Below are 26,016 nucleotides of genomic sequence, written 5' to 3'. Positions count from 1 at the left end.
TTATTCAAAGAAAATATTTAGGGTTAGATGTGACACTTGAGCTGTGGAAACGCATTTTTAGCAATTTTTGAGACTTTGCAAGGGTTAATCAGGCTGAAGAAAGCATTTAAAGTATGGAAAACTATATATGTCCGTGTAGATCTCGTTGAGTTCTACCAGAAAAACAACATATTTGATGCCCTAAATGCTCGACAAAGTTTTTGTGGACCAAAGAATGGAAAAAAGGCTATTGGCACCGGATTTTGTAGAATGAGCGTTACGTGCAAAACAGGGGTCACGTTTTAGGCTATAAGTCGAGTTACGTCTTACTTTGAAATATATATTTGATATCATTTTAATCAGAACAAAATTCTGCATAACATATCTGAAAATGACACCATATTTTAGGTCTACTTTTTGAGAAAAATAGCGCTATATAAAACCCGATTTTCCCGTGTTTACGTCTGACTGCTAACCGCGTTTTGACCTCGTGTGTTCATGCGCTCATCATCGTAAACATCACTCAAATTTTCGCGTTTTCTGTTCAAATTAGTAGAGATCACATTCACAAGTTCTAGCAAAACACGATTTGCAACACTAAAAGTGTTAATATTGTACCGATTTTGCACATTTTTTATGCAAAGTTGGGACTATAGTCGTGATAAACTTTTACCGGAAACCGCTTCACACGCGGATTTAGTGGCATGCACCCTTGAAGAGGCTAAAACATCGTTTTTAGGCCTTGGAAATGATTTTGTTATCTTTCTCACTACATTTTGAATTAATTGTAAGAAATTTTGGGTTATTTTCTTTCATACTTTAGACAGGATGCCGATTTCAAGCACAAGCATGATAGCCGACAATTGCCATTTTTCGTCATTTTGATGCACATGAATGCACAATGGTTGCTGATTTGCTATTTTCATGAAGATATTAATTGATGTTAATAGTAAACGTTCTTTGAACATCTTTTGCAAGTGCATAACTTCAAAATTAAAACATTCTCAGTACCTGCAGAATATTTAAAAAGACAAGAAATGTCAATCAAGTAGGCCTACCCCCCCCCTCCATCGTCACTTTTAACCCGTTTTGTCCAAAAAGCAAATGTAATGAATGGCTATTTGAAATTAAATATTAATATAAATTAAACTTTGAATGTTATAACAATTTAAAATACTGGACAGTGGTATAAATAAAGCAAACTAGAAACTTAAATATCTTAAATCTAATTTGTTATGTAATTGTATTAAAATTGAAGGCCAAAACTTGAGTTTAAATGACAAAAAAATTGGTTAAAAAATAACAATGAAATTGAAAAACTTCTTTGTAATTTAAACACAAATAAACAATGTTTTCAATATTTTGAAACTCTTCTTTATTCATATCAAAAGGTTTCAAACTTCTACCAAAATCGGAACTTTTATTAAATTGGAAATAAAAGTAAGCCTATTCGCGGAAAACGCACGTACAGCGAAAAACATGGCGGCGTCCATGCACGCGCTTGTTGATGTCCTTCCTCATTTCTTCGCGTGCATTTTAAATAGATAAAGACGCGCGAAAAACGCATGGAATTGCTCCTTAAATTGAAGAGGCTAAAACATCGTTTTAGGCCTTGAAAATGATTTTGTTATCTTTCTCACTACATTTTGAATTAATTGTAAGAAATTTTGGGTTATTTTCTTTCATACTTTAGACAGGATGCCGATTTCAAGCACAAGCATGATAGCCGACAATTGCCATTTTTCGTCATTTTGATGCACATGAATGCACAATGGTTGCTGATTTGCTATTTTCATGAAGATATTAATTGATGTTAATAGTAAACGTTCTTTGAACATCTTTTGCAAGTGCATAACTTCAAAATTAAAACATTCTCAGTACCTGCAGAATATTTAAAAAGACAAGAAATGTCAATCAAGTAGGCCTACCCCCCCCCCCCTCCATCGTCACTTTTAACCCGTAAAAAAAAAAAAGCAAATGTAATGAATGGCTATTTGAAATTAAATATTAATATAAATTAAACTTTGAATGTTATAACAATTTAAAATACTGGACAGTGGTATAAATAAAGCAAACTAGAAACTTAAATATCTTAAATCTAATTTGTTATGTAATTGTATTAAAATTGAAGGCCAAAACTTGAGTTTAAATGACAAAAAATTGGTTAAAAAATAACAATGAAATTGAAAAACTTCTTTGTAATTTAAACACAAATAAACAATGTTTTCAATATTTTGAAACTCTTCTTTATTCATATCAAAAGGTTTCAAACTTCTACCAAAATCGGAACTTTTATTAAATTGGAAATAAAAGTAAGCCTATTCGCGGAAAACGCACGTACAGCGAAAAACATGGCGGCGTCCATGCACGCGCTTGTTGATGTCCTTCCTCATTTCTTCGCGTGCATTTTAAATAGATAAAGACGCGCGAAAAACGCATGGAATTGCTCCTTAAATTGAAGAGGCTAAAACATCGTTTTTAGGCCTTGAAAATGATTTTGTTATCTTTCTCACTACATTTTGAATTAATTGTAAGAAATTTTGGGTTATTTTCTTTCATACTTTAGACAGGATGCCGATTTCAAGCACAAGCATGATAGCCGACAATTGCCATTTTTCGTCATTTTGATGCACATGAATGCACAATGGTTGCTGATTTGCTATTTTCATGAAGATATTAATTGATGTTAATAGTAAACGTTCTTTGAACATCTTTTGCAAGTGCATAACTTCAAAATTAAAACATTCTCAGTACCTGCAGAATATTTAAAAAGACAAGAAATGTCAATCAAGTAGGCCTACCCCCCCTCCATCGTCACTTTTAACCCGTTTTGTCCAAAAAGCAAATGTAATGAATGGCTATTTGAAATTAAATATTAATATAAATTAAACTTTGAATGTTATAACAATTTAAAATACTGGACAGTGGTATAAATAAAGCAAACTAGAAACTTAAATATCTTAAATCTAATTTGTTATGTAATTGTATTAAAATTGAAGGCCAAAACTTGAGTTTAAATGACAAAAAATTGGTTAAAAATAACAATGAAATTGAAAAACTTCTTTGTAATTTAAACACAAATAAACAATGTTTTCAATATTTTGAAACTCTTCTTTATTCATATCAAAAGGTTTCAAACTTCTACCAAAATCGGAACTTTTATTAAATTGGAAATAAAAGTAAGCCTATTCGCGGAAAACGCACGTACAGCGAAAAACATGGCGGCGTCCATGCACGCGCTTGTTGATGTCCTTCCTCATTTCTTCGCGTGCATTTTAAATAGATAAAGACGCGCGAAAAACGCATGGAATTGCTCCTTAAATTAAGGGTACATGCCACCAAATAGCTTTCCATAGACTTTACCGCTCATTCTACAAAATCCGGTGCCAATCCACTAAAAAAATTGAAAAAATAAAAGTTGTTCAAAAAACCTGCTTTTTGTGTTTTTAAAAGTAAATGTATCACTACTTTCAGATGTAAAAATTGCCAACACCACTTGCATATTTTTCTTTCAGGATGTCATGATGTTTTTTAACATTAAAACTCAATGTAATGTTAGCTACGTTACCGACTATAAAATGGGCTGTTTTTACTCAATCCAAGGTCATAAAAAGCAAATTAAAGATCACTTGAGTGAAATGTAAAACAGATTTCACCATTTCATAGAAGTTTTGAAGATGCATAACTGAGTGTGTAACGTAGCTCACAGTAACGTAGTTCACTGGTTTTTAATGTTTTTAATGTGATTTGCGAACGTTAGAACGTTATGTCGGTTAATTCTAATATAAATGGGGTTCGACCACTGGTAGCTTTCACATATTATTAGGAAGTACATGTAATACAAGTGCATACTATAGAATTCTGGTAACGTAGCTCACCAATCTTAACATGGTCGATCGCAATTTCAATGTTTACAACATTTCTATGCCAAAAATGCTACAGCATCACGATTTTTACTGTGATTTTTAAAAACCTATGAGTGTTTCCTTTCAAAAACCGCAAATTACATTGATACCTCTGTTTTACTTCTTTCCAATAACATGTGTTAAAAAGGGGTAACGTAGCTCACAGCGTTTTGGTGGAAAGTGCAATTTATTTTAGAATTACACAAAGACATTTTAATCACTAAAAATAATGTTGATAAACAATATGATGGTGCGTTATCTAATTAAAAAACAACAAATATGTAAAGAAATCGCATTTATTCAAAGAAAATATTTAGGGTTAGATGTGACACTTGAGCTGTGGAAACGCATTTTTAGCAATTTTTGAGCCTTTGCAAGGGTTAATCAGGCTGAAGAAAGCATTTAAAGTATGGAAAACTATATATGTCCGTGTAGATCTCGTTGAGTTCTACCAGAAAAACAACATATTTGATGCCCTAAATGCTCGACAAAGTTTTTGTGGACCAAAGAATGGAAAAAAGGCTATTGGCACCGGATTTTGTAGAATGAGCGTTACGTGCAAAACAGGGGTCACGTTTTAGGCTATAAGTCGAGTTACGTCTTACTTTGAAATATATATTTGATATCATTTTAATCAGAACAAAATTCTGCATAACATATCTGAAAATGACACCATATTTTAGGTCTACTTTTGAGAAAAATAGCGCTATATAAAAAGACCCGATTTTCCCGTGTTTACGTCTGACTGCTAACCGCGTTTTGACCGCGTGTGTTCATGCGCTCATCATCGTAAACATCACTCAAATTTTCGCGTTTTCTGTTCAAATTAGTAGAGATCACATTCACAAGTTCTAGCAAAACACGATTTGCAACACTAAAAGTGTTAATATTGTACCGATTTTGCACATTTTTTATGCAAAGTTGGGACTATAGTCGTGATAAACTTTACCGGAAACCGCTTCACACGCGGATTTAGTGGCATGCACCCTTGAAGAGGCTAAAACATCGTTTTTAGGCCTTGAAAATGATTTTGTTATCTTTCTCACTACATTTTGAATTAATTGTAAGAAATTTTGGGTTATTTTCTTTCATACTTTAGACAGGATGCCGATTTCAAGCACAAGCATGATAGCCGACAATTGCCATTTTTCGTCATTTTGATGCACATGAATGCACAATGGTTGCTGATTTGCTATTTTCATGAAGATATTAATTGATGTTAATAGTAAACGTTCTTTGAACATCTTTTGCAAGTGCATAACTTCAAAATTAAAACATTCTCAGTACCTGCAGAATATTTAAAAAGACAAGAAATGTCAATCAAGTAGGCCTACCCCCCTCCATCGTCACTTTTAACCCGTTTTGTCCAAAAAGCAAATGTAATGAATGGCTATTTGAAATTAAATATTAATATAAATTAAACTTTGAATGTTATAACAATTTAAAATACTGGACAGTGGTATAAATAAAGCAAACTAGAAACTTAAATATCTTAAATCTAATTTGTTATGTAATTGTATTAAAATTGAAGGCCAAAACTTGAGTTTAAATGACAAAAAAATTGGTTAAAAAATAACAATGAAATTGAAAAACTTCTTTGTAATTTAAACACAAATAAACAATGTTTTCAATATTTTGAAACTCTTCTTTATTCATATCAAAAGGTTTCAAACTTCTACCAAAATCGGAACTTTTATTAAATTGGAAATAAAAGTAAGCCTATTCGCGGAAAACGCACGTACAGCGAAAAACATGGCGGCGTCCATGCACGCGCTTGTTGATGTCCTTCCTCATTTCTTCGCGTGCATTTTAAATAGATAAAGACGCGCGAAAAACGCATGGAATTGCTCCTTAAATTGAAGAGGCTAAAACATCGTTTTTAGGCCTTGAAAATGATTTTGTTATCTTTCTCACTACATTTTGAATTAATTGTAAGAAATTTTGGGTTATTTTCTTTCATACTTTAGACAGGATGCCGATTTCAAGCACAAGCATGATAGCCGACAATTGCCATTTTTCGTCATTTTGATGCACATGAATGCACAATGGTTGCTGATTTGCTATTTTCATGAAGATATTAATTGATGTTAATAGTAAACGTTCTTTGAACATCTTTTGCAAGTGCATAACTTCAAAATTAAAACATTCTCAGTACCTGCAGAATATTTAAAAAGACAAGAAATGTCAATCAAGTAGGCCTACCCCCCCCCCCTCCATCGTCACTTTTAACCCGTTTTGTCCAAAAAAGCAAATGTAATGAATGGCTATTTGAAATTAAATATTAATATAAATTAAACTTTGAATGTTATAACAATTTAAAATACTGGACAGTGGTATAAATAAAGCAAACTAGAAACTTAAATATCTTAAATCTAATTTGTTATGTAATTGTATTAAAATTGAAGGCCAAAACTTGAGTTTAAATGACAAAAAATTGGTTAAAAAATAACAATGAAATTGAAAAACTTCTTTGTAATTTAAACACAAATAAACAATGTTTTCAATATTTTGAAACTCTTCTTTATTCATATCAAAAGGTTTCAAACTTCTACCAAAATCGGAACTTTTATTAAATTGGAAATAAAAGTAAGCCTATTCGCGGAAAACGCACGTACAGCGAAAAACATGGCGGCGTCCATGCACGCGCTTGTTGATGTCCTTCCTCATTTCTTCGCGTGCATTTTAAATAGATAAAGACGCGCGAAAAACGCATGGAATTGCTCCTTAAATTGAAGAGGCTAAAACATCGTTTTTAGGCCTTGAAAATGATTTTGTTATCTTTCTCACTACATTTTGAATTAATTGTAAGAAATTTTGGGTTATTTTCTTTCATACTTTAGACAGGATGCCGATTTCAAGCACAAGCATGATAGCCGACAATTGCCATTTTTCGTCATTTTGATGCACATGAATGCACAATGGTTGCTGATTTGCTATTTTCATGAAGATATTAATTGATGTTAATAGTAAACGTTCTTTGAACATCTTTTGCAAGTGCATAACTTCAAAATTAAAACATTCTCAGTACCTGCAGAATATTTAAAAAGACAAGAAATGTCAATCAAGTAGGCCTACCCCCCCTCCATCGTCACTTTTAACCCGTTTTGTCCAAAAAGCAAATGTAATGAATGGCTATTTGAAATTAAATATTAATATAAATTAAACTTTGAATGTTATAACAATTTAAAATACTGGACAGTGGTATAAATAAAGCAAACTAGAAACTTAAATATCTTAAATCTAATTTGTTATGTAATTGTATTAAAATTGAAGGCCAAAACTTGAGTTTAAATGACAAAAAAATTGGTTAAAAAATAACAATGAAATTGAAAAACTTCTTTGTAATTTAAACACAAATAAACAATGTTTTCAATATTTTGAAACTCTTCTTTATTCATATCAAAAGGTTTCAAACTTCTACCAAAATCGGAACTTTTATTAAATTGGAAATAAAAGTAAGCCTATTCGCGGAAAACGCACGTACAGCGAAAAACATGGCGGCGTCCATGCACGCGCTTGTTGATGTCCTTCCTCATTTCTTCGCGTGCATTTTAAATAGATAAAGACGCGCGAAAAACGCATGGAATTGCTCCTTAAATTGAAGAGGCTAAAACATCGTTTTTAGGCCTTGAAAATGATTTTGTTATCTTTCTCACTACATTTTGAATTAATTGTAAGAAATTTTGGGTTATTTTCTTTCATACTTTAGACAGGATGCCGATTTCAAGCACAAGCATGATAGCCGACAATTGCCATTTTTCGTCATTTTGATGCACATGAATGCACAATGGTTGCTGATTTGCTATTTTCATGAAGATATTAATTGATGTTAATAGTAAACGTTCTTTGAACATCTTTTGCAAGTGCATAACTTCAAAATTAAAACATTCTCAGTACCTGCAGAATATTTAAAAAGACAAGAAATGTCAATCAAGTAGGCCTACCCCCCCCCATCGTCACTTTTAACCCGTTTTGTCCAAAAAGCAAATGTAATGAATGGCTATTTGAAATTAAATATTAATATAAATTAAACTTTGAATGTTATAACAATTTAAAATACTGGACAGTGGTATAAATAAAGCAAACTAGAAACTTAAATATCTTAAATCTAATTTGTTATGTAATTGTATTAAAATTGAAGGCCAAAACTTGAGTTTAAATGACAAAAAAATTGGTTAAAAAATAACAATGAAATTGAAAAACTTCTTTGTAATTTAAACACAAATAAACAATGTTTTCAATATTTTGAAACTCTTCTTTATTCATATCAAAAGGTTTCAAACTTCTACCAAAATCGGAACTTTTATTAAATTGGAAATAAAAGTAAGCCTATTCGCGGAAAACGCACGTACAGCGAAAAACATGGCGGCGTCCATGCACGCGCTTGTTGATGTCCTTCCTCATTTCTTCGCGTGCATTTTAAATAGATAAAGACGCGCGAAAAACGCATGGAATTGCTCCTTAAATTAAGGGTACATGCCACCAAATAGCTTTCCATAGACTTTACCGCTCATTCTACAAAATCCGGTGCCAATCCACTAAAAAATTGAAAAATAAAAGTTGTTCAAAAAAACCTGCTTTTTGTGTTTTTTAAAAGTAAATGTATCACTACTTTCAGATGTAAAAATTGCCAACACCACTTGCATATTTTTCTTTCAGGATGTCATGATGTTTTTAACATTAAAACTCAATGTAATGTTAGCTACGTTACCGACTATAAAATGGGCTGTTTTTACTCAATCCAAGGTCATAAAAAGCAAATTAAAGATCACTTGAGTGAAATGTAAAACAGATTTCACCATTTCATAGAAGTTTTGAAGATGCATAACTGAGTGTGTAACGTAGCTCACAGTAACGTAGTTCACTGGTTTTTAATGTTTTTAATGTGATTTGCGAACGTTAGAACGTTATGTCGGTTAATTCTAATATAAATGGGGTTCGACCACTGGTAGCTTTCACATATTATTAGGAAGTACATGTAATACAAGTGCATACTATAGAATTCTGGTAACGTAGCTCACCAATCTTAACATGGTCGATCGCAATTTCAATGTTTACAACATTTCTATGCCAAAATGCTACAGCATCACGATTTTTACTGTGATTTTTAAAACCTATGAGTGTTTCCTTTCAAAACCGCAAATTACATTGATACCTCTGTTTTACTTCTTTCCAATAACATGTGTTAAAAAGGGTAACGTAGCTCACAGCGTTTTGGTGGAAAGTGCAATTTATTTTAGAATTACACAAAGACATTTTAATCACTAAAAAATAATGTTGATAAACAATATGATGGTGCGTTATCTAATTAAAAAACAACAAATATGTAAAGAAATCGCATTTATTCAAAGAAAATATTTAGGGTTAGATGTGACACTTGAGCTGTGGAAACGCATTTTTAGCAATTTTTGAGCCTTTGCAAGGGTTAATCAGGCTGAAGAAAGCATTTAAAGTATGGAAAACTATATATGTCCGTGTAGATCTCGTTGAGTTCTACCAGAAAAACAACATATTTGATGCCCTAAATGCTCGACAAAGTTTTTGTGGACCAAAGAATGGAAAAAAGGCTATTGGCACCGGATTTTGTAGAATGAGCGTTACGTGCAAAACAGGGGTCACGTTTTAGGCTATAAGTCGAGTTACGTCTTACTTTGAAATATATATTTGATATCATTTTAATCAGAACAAAATTCTGCATAACATATCTGAAAATGACACCATATTTTAGGTCTACTTTTTGAGAAAAATAGCGCTATATAAAAGACCCGATTTTCCCGTGTTTACGTCTGACTGCTAACCGCGTTTTGACCTCGTGTGTTCATGCGCTCATCATCGTAAACATCACTCAAATTTTCGCGTTTTCTGTTCAAATTAGTAGAGATCACATTCACAAGTTCTAGCAAACACGATTTGCAACACTAAAATTGTTAATATTGTACCGATTTTGCACATTTTTAATGCAAAGTTGGGACTATAGTCGTGATAAACTTTTACCGGAAACCGCTTCACACGCGGATTTAGTGGCATGCACCCTTAAGCAATGCAAGAGCGGTAATTAAACACGGCACCATGGCACTCGCTTAACCGGCTCAGGGATATAAAGGGATAGGCATCGTAGCTATTACGTAACACACCGAATGATGTAGTTTAACTCTAGACAATAGGCGCCATATTGCAGGAGGGTTAGAGTTCATAGAGGAAACGTTAAAGGTTAGTAGATTAGGTCACCCAGGCACATCACTAATGTGTTTCACGAGTTGTAATACCGACAGGTAAAAACATTGATTTTGTAAAATTCTCCCGATTTTTTTATATTACTAAATAAGGTTAGTACTTCAAACCATTCTTTGATGAATCAATGCAATATGACGGTAATTTTTGAAACATCTAAGAATCAATCTTAAACATCATCATGATATTCATTTTTTTGCGCATGGTCAAAGCATGCTCTTGCGCTATCCACAGACTATCCGGTGGAAACTTCAAAGCAACGATCATGCGTTAATATTTACAAAATGTCGAATGATGTAGTTTAACTCGAACAATAGCGTGACCGGCGTGACGTAGTTTTTGGCATTGTGTTCCTATATGCACTTTCACCCTCCTGACCGGCTGTAGTAATGAGTATCGTAAATCATATACCGCCCAATCTATAAAAAATAATTATCGAAAACCACACGATCGAAAACATGGACGCATCCGCAGCAGCTCCGAAGTTGGAAGATAAAGCGATTTGGGAAGACGGGGAGGTGAGCATAACGGCACAGAATTACAAGTTTTCACCCATCTCATATACAGGGTCTATGTATAAATTGAAGGGTTAGATTTTAACGGCAAATTATCCGTAACAGATGATAAATACTTCATCAAAGTTACTCGATATATCGCTGACTCATTTTTTGATCAAAATTTGGCAGCCTTGCAGTTGCGTTCATTGTCTTGTGAAGTTGTATCTCATTTTGTGAGGCCAAGTAAAATAAATCACAATTATAACATGTATATCATCCGGACTTTCTCTGAAAATGCAAAGTTTGGTGATGGAATTACTACAATTAGGCCATAATTTTTTATAATTATACTGGTCTATCATGATAGTCTGATAGCAGCCCTCGAATTAAGGATCTGAAGGGGCACGGCAACTTTTTTAGGGCAAGTTGATAATTGCCGTGGATTTTCACTGAAAAGGCAAGGCAGCACGGCAATTTGTAATATTTCAAAAGGGCATCAAGGCAACTGTTGAAAATTTGAGAAGGGCACCAAGGCAATTTTTCAAAAGCGAATAGATGCATTACCGTCAGCTGAATTTGACACCAAAGTAAAATTCGACTCTCAACTTTACACTTAAACTAACCTGATTGCTTAAAAAACCTGCTTTATAATAAAAAGCAATCAAAAATCAACAGTTTAATTTTGCGATCCCTAGTTCTGAGCTGCAAACTGACTCGAAACAGCGATGAAACAGCTGTAACTTTGGTAATAATATTGATCAAATTCGCGGGATAAAAACTATTTCGTGCAAAACATATCTAGAGATGGGCTCACATGTACATGATAAGACGATAACGGAAGGGTATCGCCATCGGTTTGCAATGGGAAGTCAATGTTTGATAATCGAGAGAACAATTGATTTGCACAGCGCTCAGATTTTGTTCATGACAAGAGGTCGAGGAAGCTTTAGTTACTAACAGCGTTTCTGATTGGTCGATAGTACGTTGAAGGTATTTCTCTGACCAATCGAGTAAATGAATAGCAACCAGATAATGTATAAAAGCCGATGTGATTGGCTGAATATGTAAGCTACGTAGGGGTAATGAATATTAATTCACAACAAACTATTGTGTATACTGTGATTGATAGCTGGGTTACGATGCTCAACATAGCGATCATGTTCAAGATTTTCGATTTAATTTTCCACAATTTTATGGGATTTAACCAGTACTTGTTAATGATTTTATAATGAAAGGGCAGGGCTGGCGGCTAGGGCACCACGGCAACATCATTTAGGGGCACGGCAAGTGACTGCCGTCGGTAAAGGACATATTTTGAGGGCATTACGGCAATGGGGGTGGGCACCCACGGCAATATGCCGTCGGTGCCGTGGGTTAATTCGAGGGCTGTCTGATAGTCTGGAATAGATTCTAGGTAACCCAGGCAAACCTTAGTTAACACATTTGCTAGTCAGCCAAATTCGCCGACAATGTCAATGCATATTTACATAGAAATTTAAACCAACTGGCCGAAGAAGGAAACATACATAAATATGTTTTCTATACTTCACTTGACCCAAATATATGATTTTTTATGGTGATAAGTCACTCGCACATGGAATTTTAGAGGATTTGGATAGCAGTTCCATTAAAAAAGCTGCTATCATAATGAGACTAAGATCTAGAAACACCCCGAAATGCCGTTTTGGGGAATTTTGCTAGCTGAAACTTTTTGATGAAAGTCAATCTTTGACAAGATGTAACTTTGCTACGGAAAGTGCTATGAAAAAATGGTTTTCAGTTTTGGCTTTGTTTACTCAAGGGCTTTGATTTGATATAAAATGATGCAGTTTGATGGCAAATTTGAATTCACCTAGCATACCTATAGATTCATTTCTCATTTATCATGCATGCATGAAAATGGTTTTGATTGATCAAGAAATCTATCTGCACTGCAGTAAAATTAAGTATTTCTTGGCCAAACGGGAACATGCGTGTTGCGTGTACGCAATGTAAGGCGCATGTATGCTTTCTTCTGTACTGCGCTACATTTGTGTGAGTTTATCACGGAGCCACTCACTGCACTAGCGTTTATTATAGTGTTCCAGTTTGCTTTGGCCTGTCTCGAGAACTCTAGCTTCGAATTCGCACACGATAGTTACGCATTCGATGCTAGAGTTCTATCATTTTTCGGTCGGACAGCGGTGCAATTTTTGGCATCAGAGATTATTTATTGTGTTCATGTTGAAATTTGGATGAAAATTATTTCGATGAGTCAACTGTACCTTTCCAGCAAGGTTTGCATATTTTGGACAGTCTAAAATTTTGCTGAAGTGTAATTTTAGCAACATTTTTGAGCAATCACCTGTCGTGATTGGCTGTGTTTACTTCTGAACTTCCATTGCTTTACACGGTGTCATGCTCCAGTGAATCCGACTAGATTTTGAATGTAATGAATGGTCTCTAGCCTAAAATGTGAAGCTATGGTGAGCAAATTCATGGCTAGACTTCTCGAGCAACTTTGGCCAAGAAATACTTAATTTTACTGTACTTTCCATGATGACATGATAGTTAGATAGCTAGCACTTTCATTATATCGTCATCAGTTTTCAAATGCATAAAACAATTTTTTAGATTGTCAAATTTTTGGCTACAATTTAGCTTGCATGCTTGGCTAACATTTGTGTATCTTACTCTTATAGGCAAAATATTAAATTCTCGATCATGAGAGCAAACTTGGGTACGCACAGATATTTGCGTCGAGCGTACTACGCAAAGACCGGCGCTTACGGCGCAAACACATTTTTGAGAATTAACCAATCACACGATCGTTGCTAGGCAATGTCAAGGCGCGATCGTGTTATTCTATGAAAAGTACGCTGACGCAGAAGGTTCATCCTTTATGTTCGAGAATTGGTTATTTTGCCTATAGCTGCGTGAAGGGTTTACTTACTTTTAACCGGAAACACAGGCGCTGAAGTACAAATTCTGACCATATTATGAGTCCTTTTATTCTGCGATCTTGCTTGATCAAAGTTGTTTTGACGACTGACCACTGCACTGAATTTCACTAACATAAATTATCTGATCATATCCATAAGGTAGCTCGCTATCCAAATAAAGCGGATCGTAAACAGCGCCGCTCATTAAATATTTGGGAAAATCCAGCGCTGGGCATATCAATTGATCTCCGATTGGCAAATGTTGACTTGTCATTGCAAACTAATGGTGACACCCTTCAGTGTCATATGTGACCGTATTTACACCACGAATGAGCCGTAAATGTCCTCAATTGTATTCTGAGTTACAGTGTAAAATGAGGCATGAAGGCACCAAATTGAGGTAATTATGAATACTTAACGTTCATGCCCATTTTACATGTAACTCAGAATACAATTGAGGACATTTACATGCTCATTCGTGGTGTACGGTCACATATTTTCTTGAACATGTGAGCCCAGCTCGACATTTTGTCAGCCTGCTATGTTAATTGCTTATGTCCTTTTTACATGTTTCTCATTTGCAATTTTGATTTTCTGAGTAATAAACCAATAATTAATCAAATTTCCAGCCACATTTTTCATTAACTTGTGGAATACATCTCTTTTAATGAGAAACATGTAACAATGACTTAAGGCAAATTAGGCAATTAGCGTAGAAGGCTGACGAATAATTGTTGGATCAGAATTTATACAATGGCAGCTAGCCTTGTTTGGTTGATGTCTGACTATCACTCCAGAAAAATTTACACAAAATGATGTTTTTAGTAAATCATGATGAATTGATGAAGAATATAGCACAATGTGTCGCTAATATGTCAAGAACAATATCTTCATATTTTTGAGACAATAAGAAACTTTAGGAAGAAGTTTTCATGTATGACATTGTACCCTGTACATGTATGGAAACTGTGTACATGTGCATATTAAAAACAATGTGACTTATGAATGTTCTAACTTAGTATCACAAGCTATTGGTTGTTCATACTATAGTTAGAACCTTTCGAACAAGGTTTTGACTGTACAGTAACACATTTGTTGATCATTCTAAAATGGAGTTAAAGTGCAATTTTGATAATGTTTGATGGGATCCCACTCCGTGATCGGCCGTGTAATACTTCCGAACTTCCATTGCTTTACACAGACTAACATGTTGCCATGCTTCATCGATTTCTACTAGATTTTGATAGTACTATACTAAGACACGGACCTCAAATGTGAAGCTATCGGTGACCATTTCATAGCTACAGCTCTCGAGTAAAGCCTTTGTTTGAGAGTTTGTGTGGAGGGTGACCATAGTGTGCAGCCCACACTTCAGAAAGCATTGTATTTAAGGGTGAGGTTAATAGTCTGTAAATTATTCAATGTAAGATGATATATCATTAAAAATAATAATCACCCAATCGCAGTTGTGAATGCACAATTCATGCAAGGTTCCAGTACCATTGGTGCCCTTATATTGTGAAACAGCACCACCCTAGTGGGTACCTAGTGCAATTACATGTGGCCATAATTACAAGCATATAAATGTATTCCTTGATCGAAATGAAAGCATAATTACAGTTGTTTTCTTTTTCTTTTTGCCATGTACAGGATAGTGTAGGAGAAGAGGTACTTCGTATGTCTACAGATGAAATCATAGGAAGAACTCGACTACTAGACAATGAAATCAAAGTAAGTCAAATCAAACATCTTGTTGTTTATTCCATGGATGTGCATCATCGGCTGAAGTATCAGCTTCTAAGAACTCTTTTGATTGGTTACAAAGAGGGATATATCATGTATTGAGCCAATCACAGATGTGTTAAGAATAGTCTGTGATAGACAGGGTTGAGGGGGATCAATTTTGATTGGTCACCAAGATGAGTATATCGTGTAATAAAGCAATCGGAATCACTAAAGTGCCCATGGGGTTAATTTCTGCAAAAACAGTCTGCTTCTTCAAAACTTTTGAGCTTTACTGTGGAGACCTGCAATGTGGATATTACAAGAACAATTGAAGTAGATATTAAGTTGGCATGCTGTAAGGAAGTTGTTACCAATTCAACCAGAGATAAGCAATGGCAAGTTGTCAGCTAGTTGTGTATAACTGTACTGATACAACAATGTATTGTGGCAACAATTTCACAAAGGGGAATCAGAGTGAAATATTCTCAACTTTTTACAAATAAAAGTCTTCTAATTCTTCAGAGATCCGGGTACGCGATGATGATTGAGCTTGTCGAGAAGAGGCAAAATTTCCGCCCCCTCTATGCACTCAGATGAGCAATGGTTCAACCCTCTTGTTGTCAACTCAAGAGTGTTGATCAGCTAATCAGTGTGGTGGTTTATCAATTTTACCTTTGCATTCGATCTACAGCTCATAACTCTGAACAATACTGTACATTTTGTATCCTGTAGATTATGCGCAGTGAGATTATGCGAATTCAGCATGAACTCCAGGCTCAGAAGGAAAAGATCAAGGAGAATGAAGAAAAGATTAAAGTGAACAAAACATTGCCATACTTGGTGTCTAATGTTATTGAGGTAAGCTCATCAAATATTTCTGTTCATCAGACGATTTCTGTTCATTTATTCTTCACTTTTACCATGTTTACACACAAATATGAAATAGAAATGTGAACACTGCTTAACCATGTGTGGTCCAATTGTTATCACATGATGTTTTCAGCTTCACATTGATGTCTATCATCCAAACATTCTTCAGGGATTCCAGATTTCCTTTAATTATAGGATTTCCTACTTTTTGTTACTCTGAATTCCACACTTATATTTATTTTCAGCCCCTTTTCAGGCTTGATAGCCCAAATTTGCACACTTTTTCGGGCTTTCCTGCAAAGTCACTTTAGGTCACTGGTATCCCTAATTCTAATTATTCCAAGTTTTGAGTTACATAGCTCCAGCGGTTTTGATTCCAGAAACAAAAATGTATACCACAGTGGCCCATATAAATTATCATATTTTTGTTCATACCACATAAGCAACATGGGTTTATTAGAAAAAAATTCACCAGATATCAAAATCTGCATTTTGACAGCCCTGGTAAAGTAGGGGATGGGGCTGTCAGTTGGATCACACAACGTTTAACATGGATCCTTTTTGTGCACATGCTGTGTTTGAAATTTAAAAAGTACTTGTTGAAAATACCAGTTCCCCTAATCCAGCCTCAAAAGCAACAAAATGTCAAAGTTTTGTCCAATTTTGGTTATGATTTAGTGTTGCTCTATTTCCTACAGCTTCTAGATGTGGAGCCAGAAGAAAATGAAACAGAAGGAGCCAATGTGGATTTGGATTCACAACGTAAAGGCAAATGTGCCGTCATCAAAACTTCAACAAGACAGGTAAATTGAACAAAACATTCATCCTTTTTTTTTTTTTTTTTTTTTTCTTGCAATTATGACTTAACTGCGGTGCAGTGTTTACTCAGATGCCATAATGGCTTGATTTTGGCCCAGTGAAAATTAGATTTGGTGCGCAAGAATGAGCAAGATTTGGGAAACAATGCTTCATATGGCGCATCCAATTTCAAGAGAGAGAAACCTATTGGTTAACTGCAAATTGTAAAATCTGAATTATCAGAAGTTTTGGGCAAGCACATACAAAGAGACATGTTCCCACATTTGCCTGAGCTTTCTGTAAAAAGTCAGTGAATGGAGAGGGGGGCGTAATAGCTATAATATTAAGGGGGTACTACACCCCTCGATAAATTTGTGTCTATTTTTGCACTTTTCTCACAAACTAATAACCCAGTGGTAACAAAACTTATGTATATTATAGGGGCAAGGAATCCAATTACTACACTGGAATTTCAGTGACCGAAGACAAGCGGTTCGTTATTTATAATAAGAAAAGAGGTACCGCTAGAATGTACCTCATTTCCTATCATATATACTGAACCGCTTGTCTTGAGTCACTGAAATTTCAGTGTAGTAATTGGATTCCTTGCCCCAATAATATACATAACTTTTGTACCACAGGGGTGTAGTACCCCTTAACATCCATAGATATGGGCTCTCTGAAGCATTAACGACAAGGTCCATTCTTGTATGCCAAATTATATCAAACCAAGCTCAAATAAAAGATCATATAATTATTTTTGTCCAGAGGATTCATGTTAAGTTGTATTGTATTGTTGATCATTGCAGACTTACTTCCTGCCAGTTATAGGACTTGTGGATCCAGAGACTCTTCATCCTGGTGATTTAGTTGGTGTCAATAAAGATTCCTATCTAATCTTGGAGTCATTACCAGCAGAGTGAGTATAATCATATAAATTTGACGCAAACATCAAAGCCACCGCCAATCCTGTGTATGGACAGTACATGCTGTATTAGGCTAGAAAGCTTGCACAGTATGCACCTGCTAACCTAATACGTACAGTTTTGTGCAAGTCATACTAGGTTGATCATGACTGCATATGTGACACGATCTGGTCCATGGGGGCCAAAGGCGGCAAATTTGAAACAGAGATAAAAGTGAAAGTATGGAGTAAAAAACAATAAAATACATAAGAAAATACATATCACAAAACCTCATAACTTTAGAACCAAGTATGCTAGACTTTTGGTGTTGTCAGTATATGATAGCCTAATGTTACTACAAGGTGATAATTCTAGTAATTAAATTTTCAAAAATGCCTCCTTTGGCCCCCATGGAGCAGATCGTGTCACATTATTTTAAGCATACCTCAACATTCGGAATGATCAAGTGCAAAAGGTGCTGATAGGAGCAGGCACAAACATGAATATATTGGTTTTACTAGGTACTTCTACATGATACATTAATATGAATATCTGAAATTATTATATTTACTTAAGGGGGTACTACACCCCTGGCCATTTTTTTGCCTATTTTTGCATTTTTCTCAAAAATTATAGAGCATTGGTGACAAGTAAGATATGTATATTATAGGGGCAAGGACTACAACTACTGCACTGGAACTTTTATTTCAACACAGACAACAGTTGTGGAGTTACAGTCAAAAATGAGGGAAAATCAATATTTGATCAATAAATCAATAACTACTTGCCGTGAATTGCTGAATTTTCAGTGCAGTAGTTGTAGTCCTTGCCCCTATAATATACATATCTTACTTGTCACCAATGCACTATAATTTTTGAGAAAAATGCAAAAATAGGCACAAAATTGGCCAGGGGTGTAGTACCCCCTTAATGACTATGAAACTTTGTGTTTGCGCATGGTATATCTGATACCATATCTCTGCTTGACTCAGCATCTCATAAAATTTAACCCATCAAGCGAGAGGTACATGTAATAGTTTACAGAGAGGTTGTGATTTTCAAACGCTGTGATCGTACACCCATCTATCTATTTAAAATCACTATCCTGTGATTGAGCAAGGTCTCATATTTAGCCAGAATTGAACGTTCTGCACATACAAAATGAATACGGGAACAACATAGAAAATCCTGCTTTACAATATATTAAAGACAGTCAAGGGTAATGAATATACGTAGGAAAGTATAATTATATAATATGAATTATGATACATTTTGTTTGTAAGAAATCATCATGATAAAGCAACAGTGAGGTGTGAAAATTTAAAATTCATACGTGTGGTTCATACGCAAAGACTGTCCCTTCAAATGTTGAGATTGGCCATATAAATTATTATATTATTGTATTTCAGGAAATACCATATGCGAAACCAATCAGATCTGTCAGAATTAAGGGTATCTCCGAAATTTGTGTTAGTGCATTATAATAGAGACTTTCAATAAAACAAATGTTTGTGTCTTTCATCTCAATTAACAGGTATGATTCTCGTGTGAAAGCTATGGAGGTTGATGAGCGTCCTACAGAGCAGTACAGTGACATTGGTGGACTGGATAAACAAATACAAGAGGTATGGTGAAGGTGACTTTTTTATTCCTTCCTCATAATTGATGATAGAATTTGACCTTATACTGGAAAGAGAATTGCCGATTTGTACCAAATTACATTAATTATAAAAGAATAGTCTAATCATGTTGGCCAGAGAACAACCTCAGTTGTGACCCACAACAGAGAATCAAGCCTTCAGTGATTCATTGCATAACATTGAACTATATAGTACACACTTGGGCCTCCAGAAACTTGCTATACTTTGCTTTATAGGGTTGTCATTGTTCATAGAAAATCAGCACGGTCAGATACATGGGTCTTACATATTATGCACCGGATTATGGTAGTTTTGCTGGTGTGTTAAATCCATAGAGGAAAGAGATAAACAGAGAAAGTACCACCAGTCAAAGTCCCTGTGTATTGTATGCTACCAGTTCTCGCATATTCATGAGGGCCGATTGTTCGATCGTGCCGTGTCAAACAATCACGCCAGCGCTGCGTTTACGCAATAGACCATGAAAATACGCTGTAATTGGTAGCAGTCTCGCCTGTCGCACGTCATGGAACAATCGGCCCTCATTATCGGATGAGGCGGAGACTTTGACTGGTGGTACGCGCTCTGTAGTCCTCTGTGGTTAAATCTAACAGATTCTATGTGATTAGGCCAAAAAAAAAGGTTTGTCTCAAAGCTCACGAGTGGTTTGAAAAAAATGCGAAACCGCATTTCTTTTTTGTCAAATCGCGCGATTTTACAAATGCACGCACAAGCTTTGAGACAAACCTTTTTTTTTTACCTTATATTTATTATCTTTATTTACATACTAACTTTTCTCTTTTCAGTTAATTGAAGCAGTAGTGCTGCCCATGACGCACAAAGAAAGATTTGAGAACATAGGAATCCAACCACCTAAAGGAGTATTGTTATATGGGCCTCCAGGCACTGGAAAGACACTCATGGCAAGAGCATGTGCTGCTCAAACGAAGGTATGGTAGTAGTAGGCGTAATGATCAAGAGTATTAGCCTAGCATTTACAAAGTTACCTGTGCTGATGATTTCAGTTTGGGTTATCAGAGTTGTTAATGTCACAGATTACAAGATATTACAAAATATTTGCATACACCGATAAGAAATCATAAATCTATTCAATTCTATTTTCACAGTTTTGTTATTCTTGCCACCTATTTTGCCTTTCAGTCCACATTCCTGAAGCTAGCAGGTCCACAACTCGTACAGATGTTCATTGGTGATGGAGCCAAGCTGGTCCGTGATGCCTTCGCTCTAGCCAAAGAGAAACTGCCAGCCATTATCTTCATTGATGAGTTGGATGCCATTGGTACCAAACGATTCGACAGTGAGAAGGCTGGAGACAGGGAGGTGCAACGTACTATGCTGGAGCTGCTTAATCAGCTTGATGGGTTCAGCTCAAGCGAGGAAATCAAGGTATGATCAATGTGTGGTATTCTATTTAATGAAACTGGTTCATCCACTTGGTTTTTAATGCAGAGAATGTGCGTTTCTTTGGCATGGTTTAGATCTCAGTAAATGCAGGGGTGTGAGAGTTCAGATTAAATCTGAATTCAGATTTTTTGATCTCAATTTTTATCTCTTTTTCTGCTCTTCCTCTGTACAAAAGTATAGGAGCTTTCCAAATTTCAGACTTTTTCAGATTTTTTCAGATTTTTTTATCTGTGGTCACTCACACCCCTGTAAATGGTTACATATCAAAGTAAAGAGGCAATTCAATATGTAATTGGTCTATTCCAGTAGAAATCCATACATCCCCTAAGGAAGATGTGACCTCCATACTCCCTGTGTAGGGATTATATGTCATGTCTTCTATAGGGGGTGTATGGATTTCAAGTGGAATAGCCCATTGTGAAATGTTAAGCTTCAGGGTGTGATTGCTTCTTGAAGTGCATGTGTGGACAATAGTTATGCTTGTTTGGACTATAGTTATGGAAACACAGCATTTCAAAAAACAAATGCATGTAATATGATGGTAGCAAATATGGTTATTAATATATAACATTAATATCACTTTTCAGGTCACCAACAAAAATCTGAAAATGGTCTTGACATGATTTTTTCACCACCTGTAGGTGACATTACGAACTATATGTATGCAAATTGTCAAGTAGCTACCTTTAACAAAACAAAAGTTATGACCCAACAGGTAAACTTTTTGCGCCAACTGCTGTCGCGTCGCGTTCATCGACCCCCGATGCCACAGATTTTCTAAGTGGACAGACTGAACAGGTAGAACTTTTTTAATGACCCTCGTAAAATGGGAATCAACTGAAATTTTGGGAATAAGCTTTTTTTTCGTGGATATCTATTGACAAATGTTATAAAAAGAGGATGCTATGATCACGAAATACTCCTTTAATTAATTCAATTTTATTTTTTATTTGTAGGTGATTGCAGCAACAAATCGTGTAGACATCTTAGATCCAGCATTGTTAAGATCAGGACGTCTGGACAGAAAGATTGAATTCCCTAACCCAACAGAAGAGGCTAGAGCTCGTATTCTTCAGATCCACTCCAGAAAAATGAATCTTGGGTAAGTAATTCACCTCGGTCTGGGCCGCACATTTAACATCACTTGTATTTAAAAAATTTAAAACTTAAAAAATTAGCACTCTGTAGGCTAAAATGGCCAAATATGAGGTTAATTTGGTCAGAAACCCACATACCGGCATCTACATTGGTGGGTGATGAATCAGATGATTGGACCACCCCCCACCCCCCCTATATTTGATGAAATAAAACTGAACTGAACTGAAAATATTTGGCAGGATTTATGCATATGGTGTACAATTGTATGCATATAACTATTTGTATGTGTAAATATTGTATTCTAAGATTAAATGAACTCCAGTGCAAATTAGTTTCAGGTCATTATGTATAATGTATTAATGTGATCAAGATTTTTGTGTTAATAAATTTTATGTTTTTATGGGCCATATGATGCTTACATAACAATTATTATGTAATGTAGCTTTATTCCTAATCATGTGTATAATTCATTGCAGGTCGGATGTAAACTTTGAAGAACTTGCACGATGCACAGATGACTTCAATGGAGCTATGTGCAAAGCTGTTTGTGTGGAAGCGGTAAGATTGATGATCACTAGTTGTATTTCATAAAATTATGGATTTAGTGCTAATTGACTCCACACAATGCAGTAGTTCTATTGTGTAGTCGCTGGGGTCAGGAATAATTAACTAATTGTGTTAACTTTGTTTCCCTTTTCAAATACTGAATGAGGTCCAATATGATTTAGCCTACATGTATTCCGAAATCTGTAAGATGGCTTGGAAGTTGGGAATAGATCGTAACTGATGTTTCTTGTATTCTTTTCATGATTCAGGGCATGATTGCATTGAGACGAGAAGCCACAGAATTAGCACATGAAGACTACATGGATGGTATATTGGAAGTACAAGCCAAGAAGAAGGCTAATCTTAATTACTATGCTTAAATTGATGAAAAGATATATATCAGGGTAGCTAGGGCCTGGACTGGATCTTGAGACTACATGGATGGTTTCTTGTAGTATAAGCCAAGTGCAAACTTATCTTAATTACTATGCCTAAATTCAAATGCCTGGATGGAAAGAGTCAGGGTAGCTAGGACCTAGAATGGACCCTTGAGGAACTCCTTACATGACTTGTATTATTGGAAGGTACATGATTTGGTAATGGAACATTTAGTTCACATTGAAATGTTTGCCAGAGTATTGATATATATTATATTGTTGAAAGTATTAAGCAGTTTAGTTAAAAGTATATCTTTGTAGTTGCAAAACAGTGTTTTACTTTTTGTTGAGAATTATTTAATTTCCACTATGTAAAATAGAAGTCCCACAGTCATGTACCTGGCAATATACTTTATCCAAGGAAAGTCAAGCTTATGATGCAAAATGTTAGATTTCAATTTATACAACAAACAATGTGATATGAGCTCTAAGCACACTAAAACAATTTACAGCATTAAGTTAATGAACAAATGTCTAATTTTTGAGCCAGTTTTAAAAGGGAGCATGTTGTATTAATTGTGTTTCAAAATTTCAAAAAGCTTTGAAATACCAAACTGACCTGGATGTTCTACCACCTTGTTTTAGCTGAAATATGGTCTGAATTGGGGGTCATTTTAACAGGATTATGAAGTGAAACTCCATAATGGTGAAATAATGGCCAGTTTTGAAATAAACATGCACCCCTATCAACCACTTTTAGGCAAACATGAAAGGGGAAATGATTGTATGCGTTTGTATTTTTCAAGCTTTCATTCATCCCTTATTAATTTACAGATTTGGACCCATTTTAGGGTTCAGATTATACTTAATTTAAGGTCATTTTCCACAAGTAAGTTTAAATTTGATACACACTACATTAAAAGTTCAATCATACTAAGCAGGTAAAATATTTGGGATTGCAAATTGGGTTGCGAAATCCTATTAATAAATGTACTTACTTTCTGCATGAAAGCTATGTCTTGGGCTGACCACCCACCATTTGCCTGGCTGTCCTACATGTCTTGCAAATATTTGTGGCCATCATGGACCATACCTAATGCATACATGGTGTAACTAAGATGAAGTCTAATCGATAATGTTATTGTTGGAGTCAGGGTTGTAGGTTGTAGCTACCAGTGTTGGATTAAGCATTTTTTTATGCGTAGCAAAATTTGCTTACGTTACTTTCTCTTGGTATATTCACATACTTCAGTGTGTAAGTCTATAGCATAAAAATGCTACTCAACTCCCAAAATTGTGTAGCAATTTATTGATAAATTGTGCAGCATTTGCTACGCTATACCAGCTATTTCCAACGCTAGTAGCTATGATGGGCAGTGAAACCCACCACTCGCTTCTGGAGCCCACCACTGAAGGTTAATTTTGATGCTAGAGCCCACCACTCGAAATAAAATAACATGTGTATTTTACCAAATTTATCCTTGCAGTGTCCAATTTTGTTAAAATCGTGCTAAATCAAGCAAATTCTGTAAATTGCCACCCGCCACTCAATTTCTGCTAGCTACAACCCTGGCTGGAGTGCAGGGGTAGGGTTAACCCCAGATCGGGGGTGAATGACCCCCTAAATTTAAAAAATATTAATTTTTCACCCTCTATATTGGGAATATGTGCAAGCTCAGGGGTGAACTCCGACTCTCTACTTTTGGACCTTACTCCTACCCGTGACTACACTGCAAAATATTTTTCACCCCCGAGATTTAATTTTCATCCCATGTATTTGGATTTTCTGCAAGCTCGGGAGTGAAAAACACGGGAAAACAACTCCCGACTTTCGGGCCTTAATGCTACCCCTGCTGGAGTGTGATTGGTCAGTTCTGTGTAGGTTCCAGCTGTGCCATACAGTGAAAGGTGCTTTGTGACAGGCCTCAACTAATTTGTGTTTTAATCTATCTAGCACTTCTGATACAAAGTTAATTTGGTCCTGCACTGCAGATGACATATTCATTGAATAAAACTGCTTAAATGTAGCATGGTTTGTAACTTCAATGCTAAAACGTTTGTATTTCTTGGGCTCATTAAAAAATATATTAAATTGAACAGCATTTAAAAAAATACAAAATCGTTTAAGAATTGCTTCTTTTCTGTCTGGTAGTATGTCACGCACATGCATTGACTTTAGCCAACGTCTAACAGGGTGTTAGCTGCGGTAATAACCATTTTGGTTTGTTGCTCATGGTGGGCAAATGAGTATCTCTAGCATTTTAATCGGCAAGATCCTGAAATCAAATGATAATTCAAGTATACTGCGCCCAGGGCCGGATTTACCTTTTGGGGGGCCCTGGGCCAGGCCAAAATTTGGAGGCCCCAAATGCACCGGGAGGAAGGCATGTGCACTCAAGTGGCCAAGTTTTTAGATTTTATTAGGGCATTTGCGCGCGAAAAAATTTCAATGTTAGACCATTTTAGCCCAAATTGAAGCTGAATTTTACTATATAACAGGCCAGTGCGCATGATTTTGCAATTTTCGTAGGTTATTTTGGCCCAGAACATGGTGTTTTTCGGCTAAAATGGAAGATGCATACTGCACAGAGCAATAATGGGGGCCCCCAAAAATTTCAGGGCCCTGGGCCCAGGCCACAGAATTAGAGAAGGAGAACGGGACTCCCTATACCGCCACGCACAATCGCGCCGTCAGCTAGGGGGAGAAAATTTGGGGTATTCGGGTCCTTGCCGACGGTGCGCGGAGACGAACGAAAACAATTCTGCGTCTCATCTGAAGCGTCTTGGTATTCGCGTGCAGGTCGCATCAAGTGCATCTCTCAAATGCGCCCATCATCCAATTTGCGCTTGTATGACAACGAATGCCTCGGCGCATTCGAGGGAAACCGAATACCCCAATTTTGCTCCATGCCTGTATCAAGATGGCGGTCGAGTCCTGGTTCTCTGGTTTTAATTCTGTGGCCCAGGCCCATCTGGCCCTATGGTAAATCCGGCCCTGACCTGCGCCCAAAATGTATCCGCAGAAGCCACTTCTTAAGACACTAAAACTGAATTGCATAACATACAGAAATTTGTTCTACGTCTTCTGATACCTCATTTGGT

At 35.7% G+C, this 26,016-nt stretch overlaps 1 protein-coding gene across 1 annotated transcript; it reads left to right on the top strand.

The window, feature by feature from the left end:
• The first annotated feature begins 10,513 nt into the window (after positions 1 to 10,513).
• On the top strand, positions 10,514 to 25,011 carry LOC140166465 (26S proteasome regulatory subunit 6A-B). Its single transcript, XM_072189944.1, has 11 exons — positions 10,514 to 10,633; positions 15,184 to 15,264; positions 15,991 to 16,116; positions 16,827 to 16,931; positions 17,736 to 17,845; positions 19,366 to 19,456; positions 20,275 to 20,418; positions 20,630 to 20,875; positions 21,850 to 21,995; positions 22,468 to 22,549; positions 22,807 to 25,011. Exons 1-11 carry the CDS (start codon positions 10,574 to 10,576, stop codon positions 22,915 to 22,917), a joined length of 1,302 nt encoding a protein of 433 aa, XP_072046045.1. The 5' UTR covers positions 10,514 to 10,573; the 3' UTR covers positions 22,918 to 25,011.
• Positions 25,012 to 26,016: the final 1,005 nt, after the last annotated feature.

Source organism: Amphiura filiformis, chromosome 12 (genome assembly GCF_039555335.1).
Source record: "Amphiura filiformis chromosome 12, Afil_fr2py, whole genome shotgun sequence".
Taxonomy (NCBI): Eukaryota; Metazoa; Echinodermata; class Ophiuroidea; order Amphilepidida; family Amphiuridae; genus Amphiura; species Amphiura filiformis.
This window is presented reverse-complemented; position numbering and strand designations above follow the sequence as displayed.

Coding starts and splice junctions, on each gene's coding strand:
- LOC140166465 (XM_072189944.1), top strand. CDS start 10,574: ATGGACGCATCCGCAGCAGCTCCGAAGTTGGAAGATAAAGCGATTTGG. Junction 10,634..15,183: donor CGATTTGGGAAGACGGGGAG/GTGAGCATAACG, acceptor TGCCATGTACAG/GATAGTGTAGGAGAAGAGGT. Junction 20,876..21,849: donor GCTCAAGCGAGGAAATCAAG/GTATGATCAATG, acceptor TTTTATTTGTAG/GTGATTGCAGCAACAAATCG.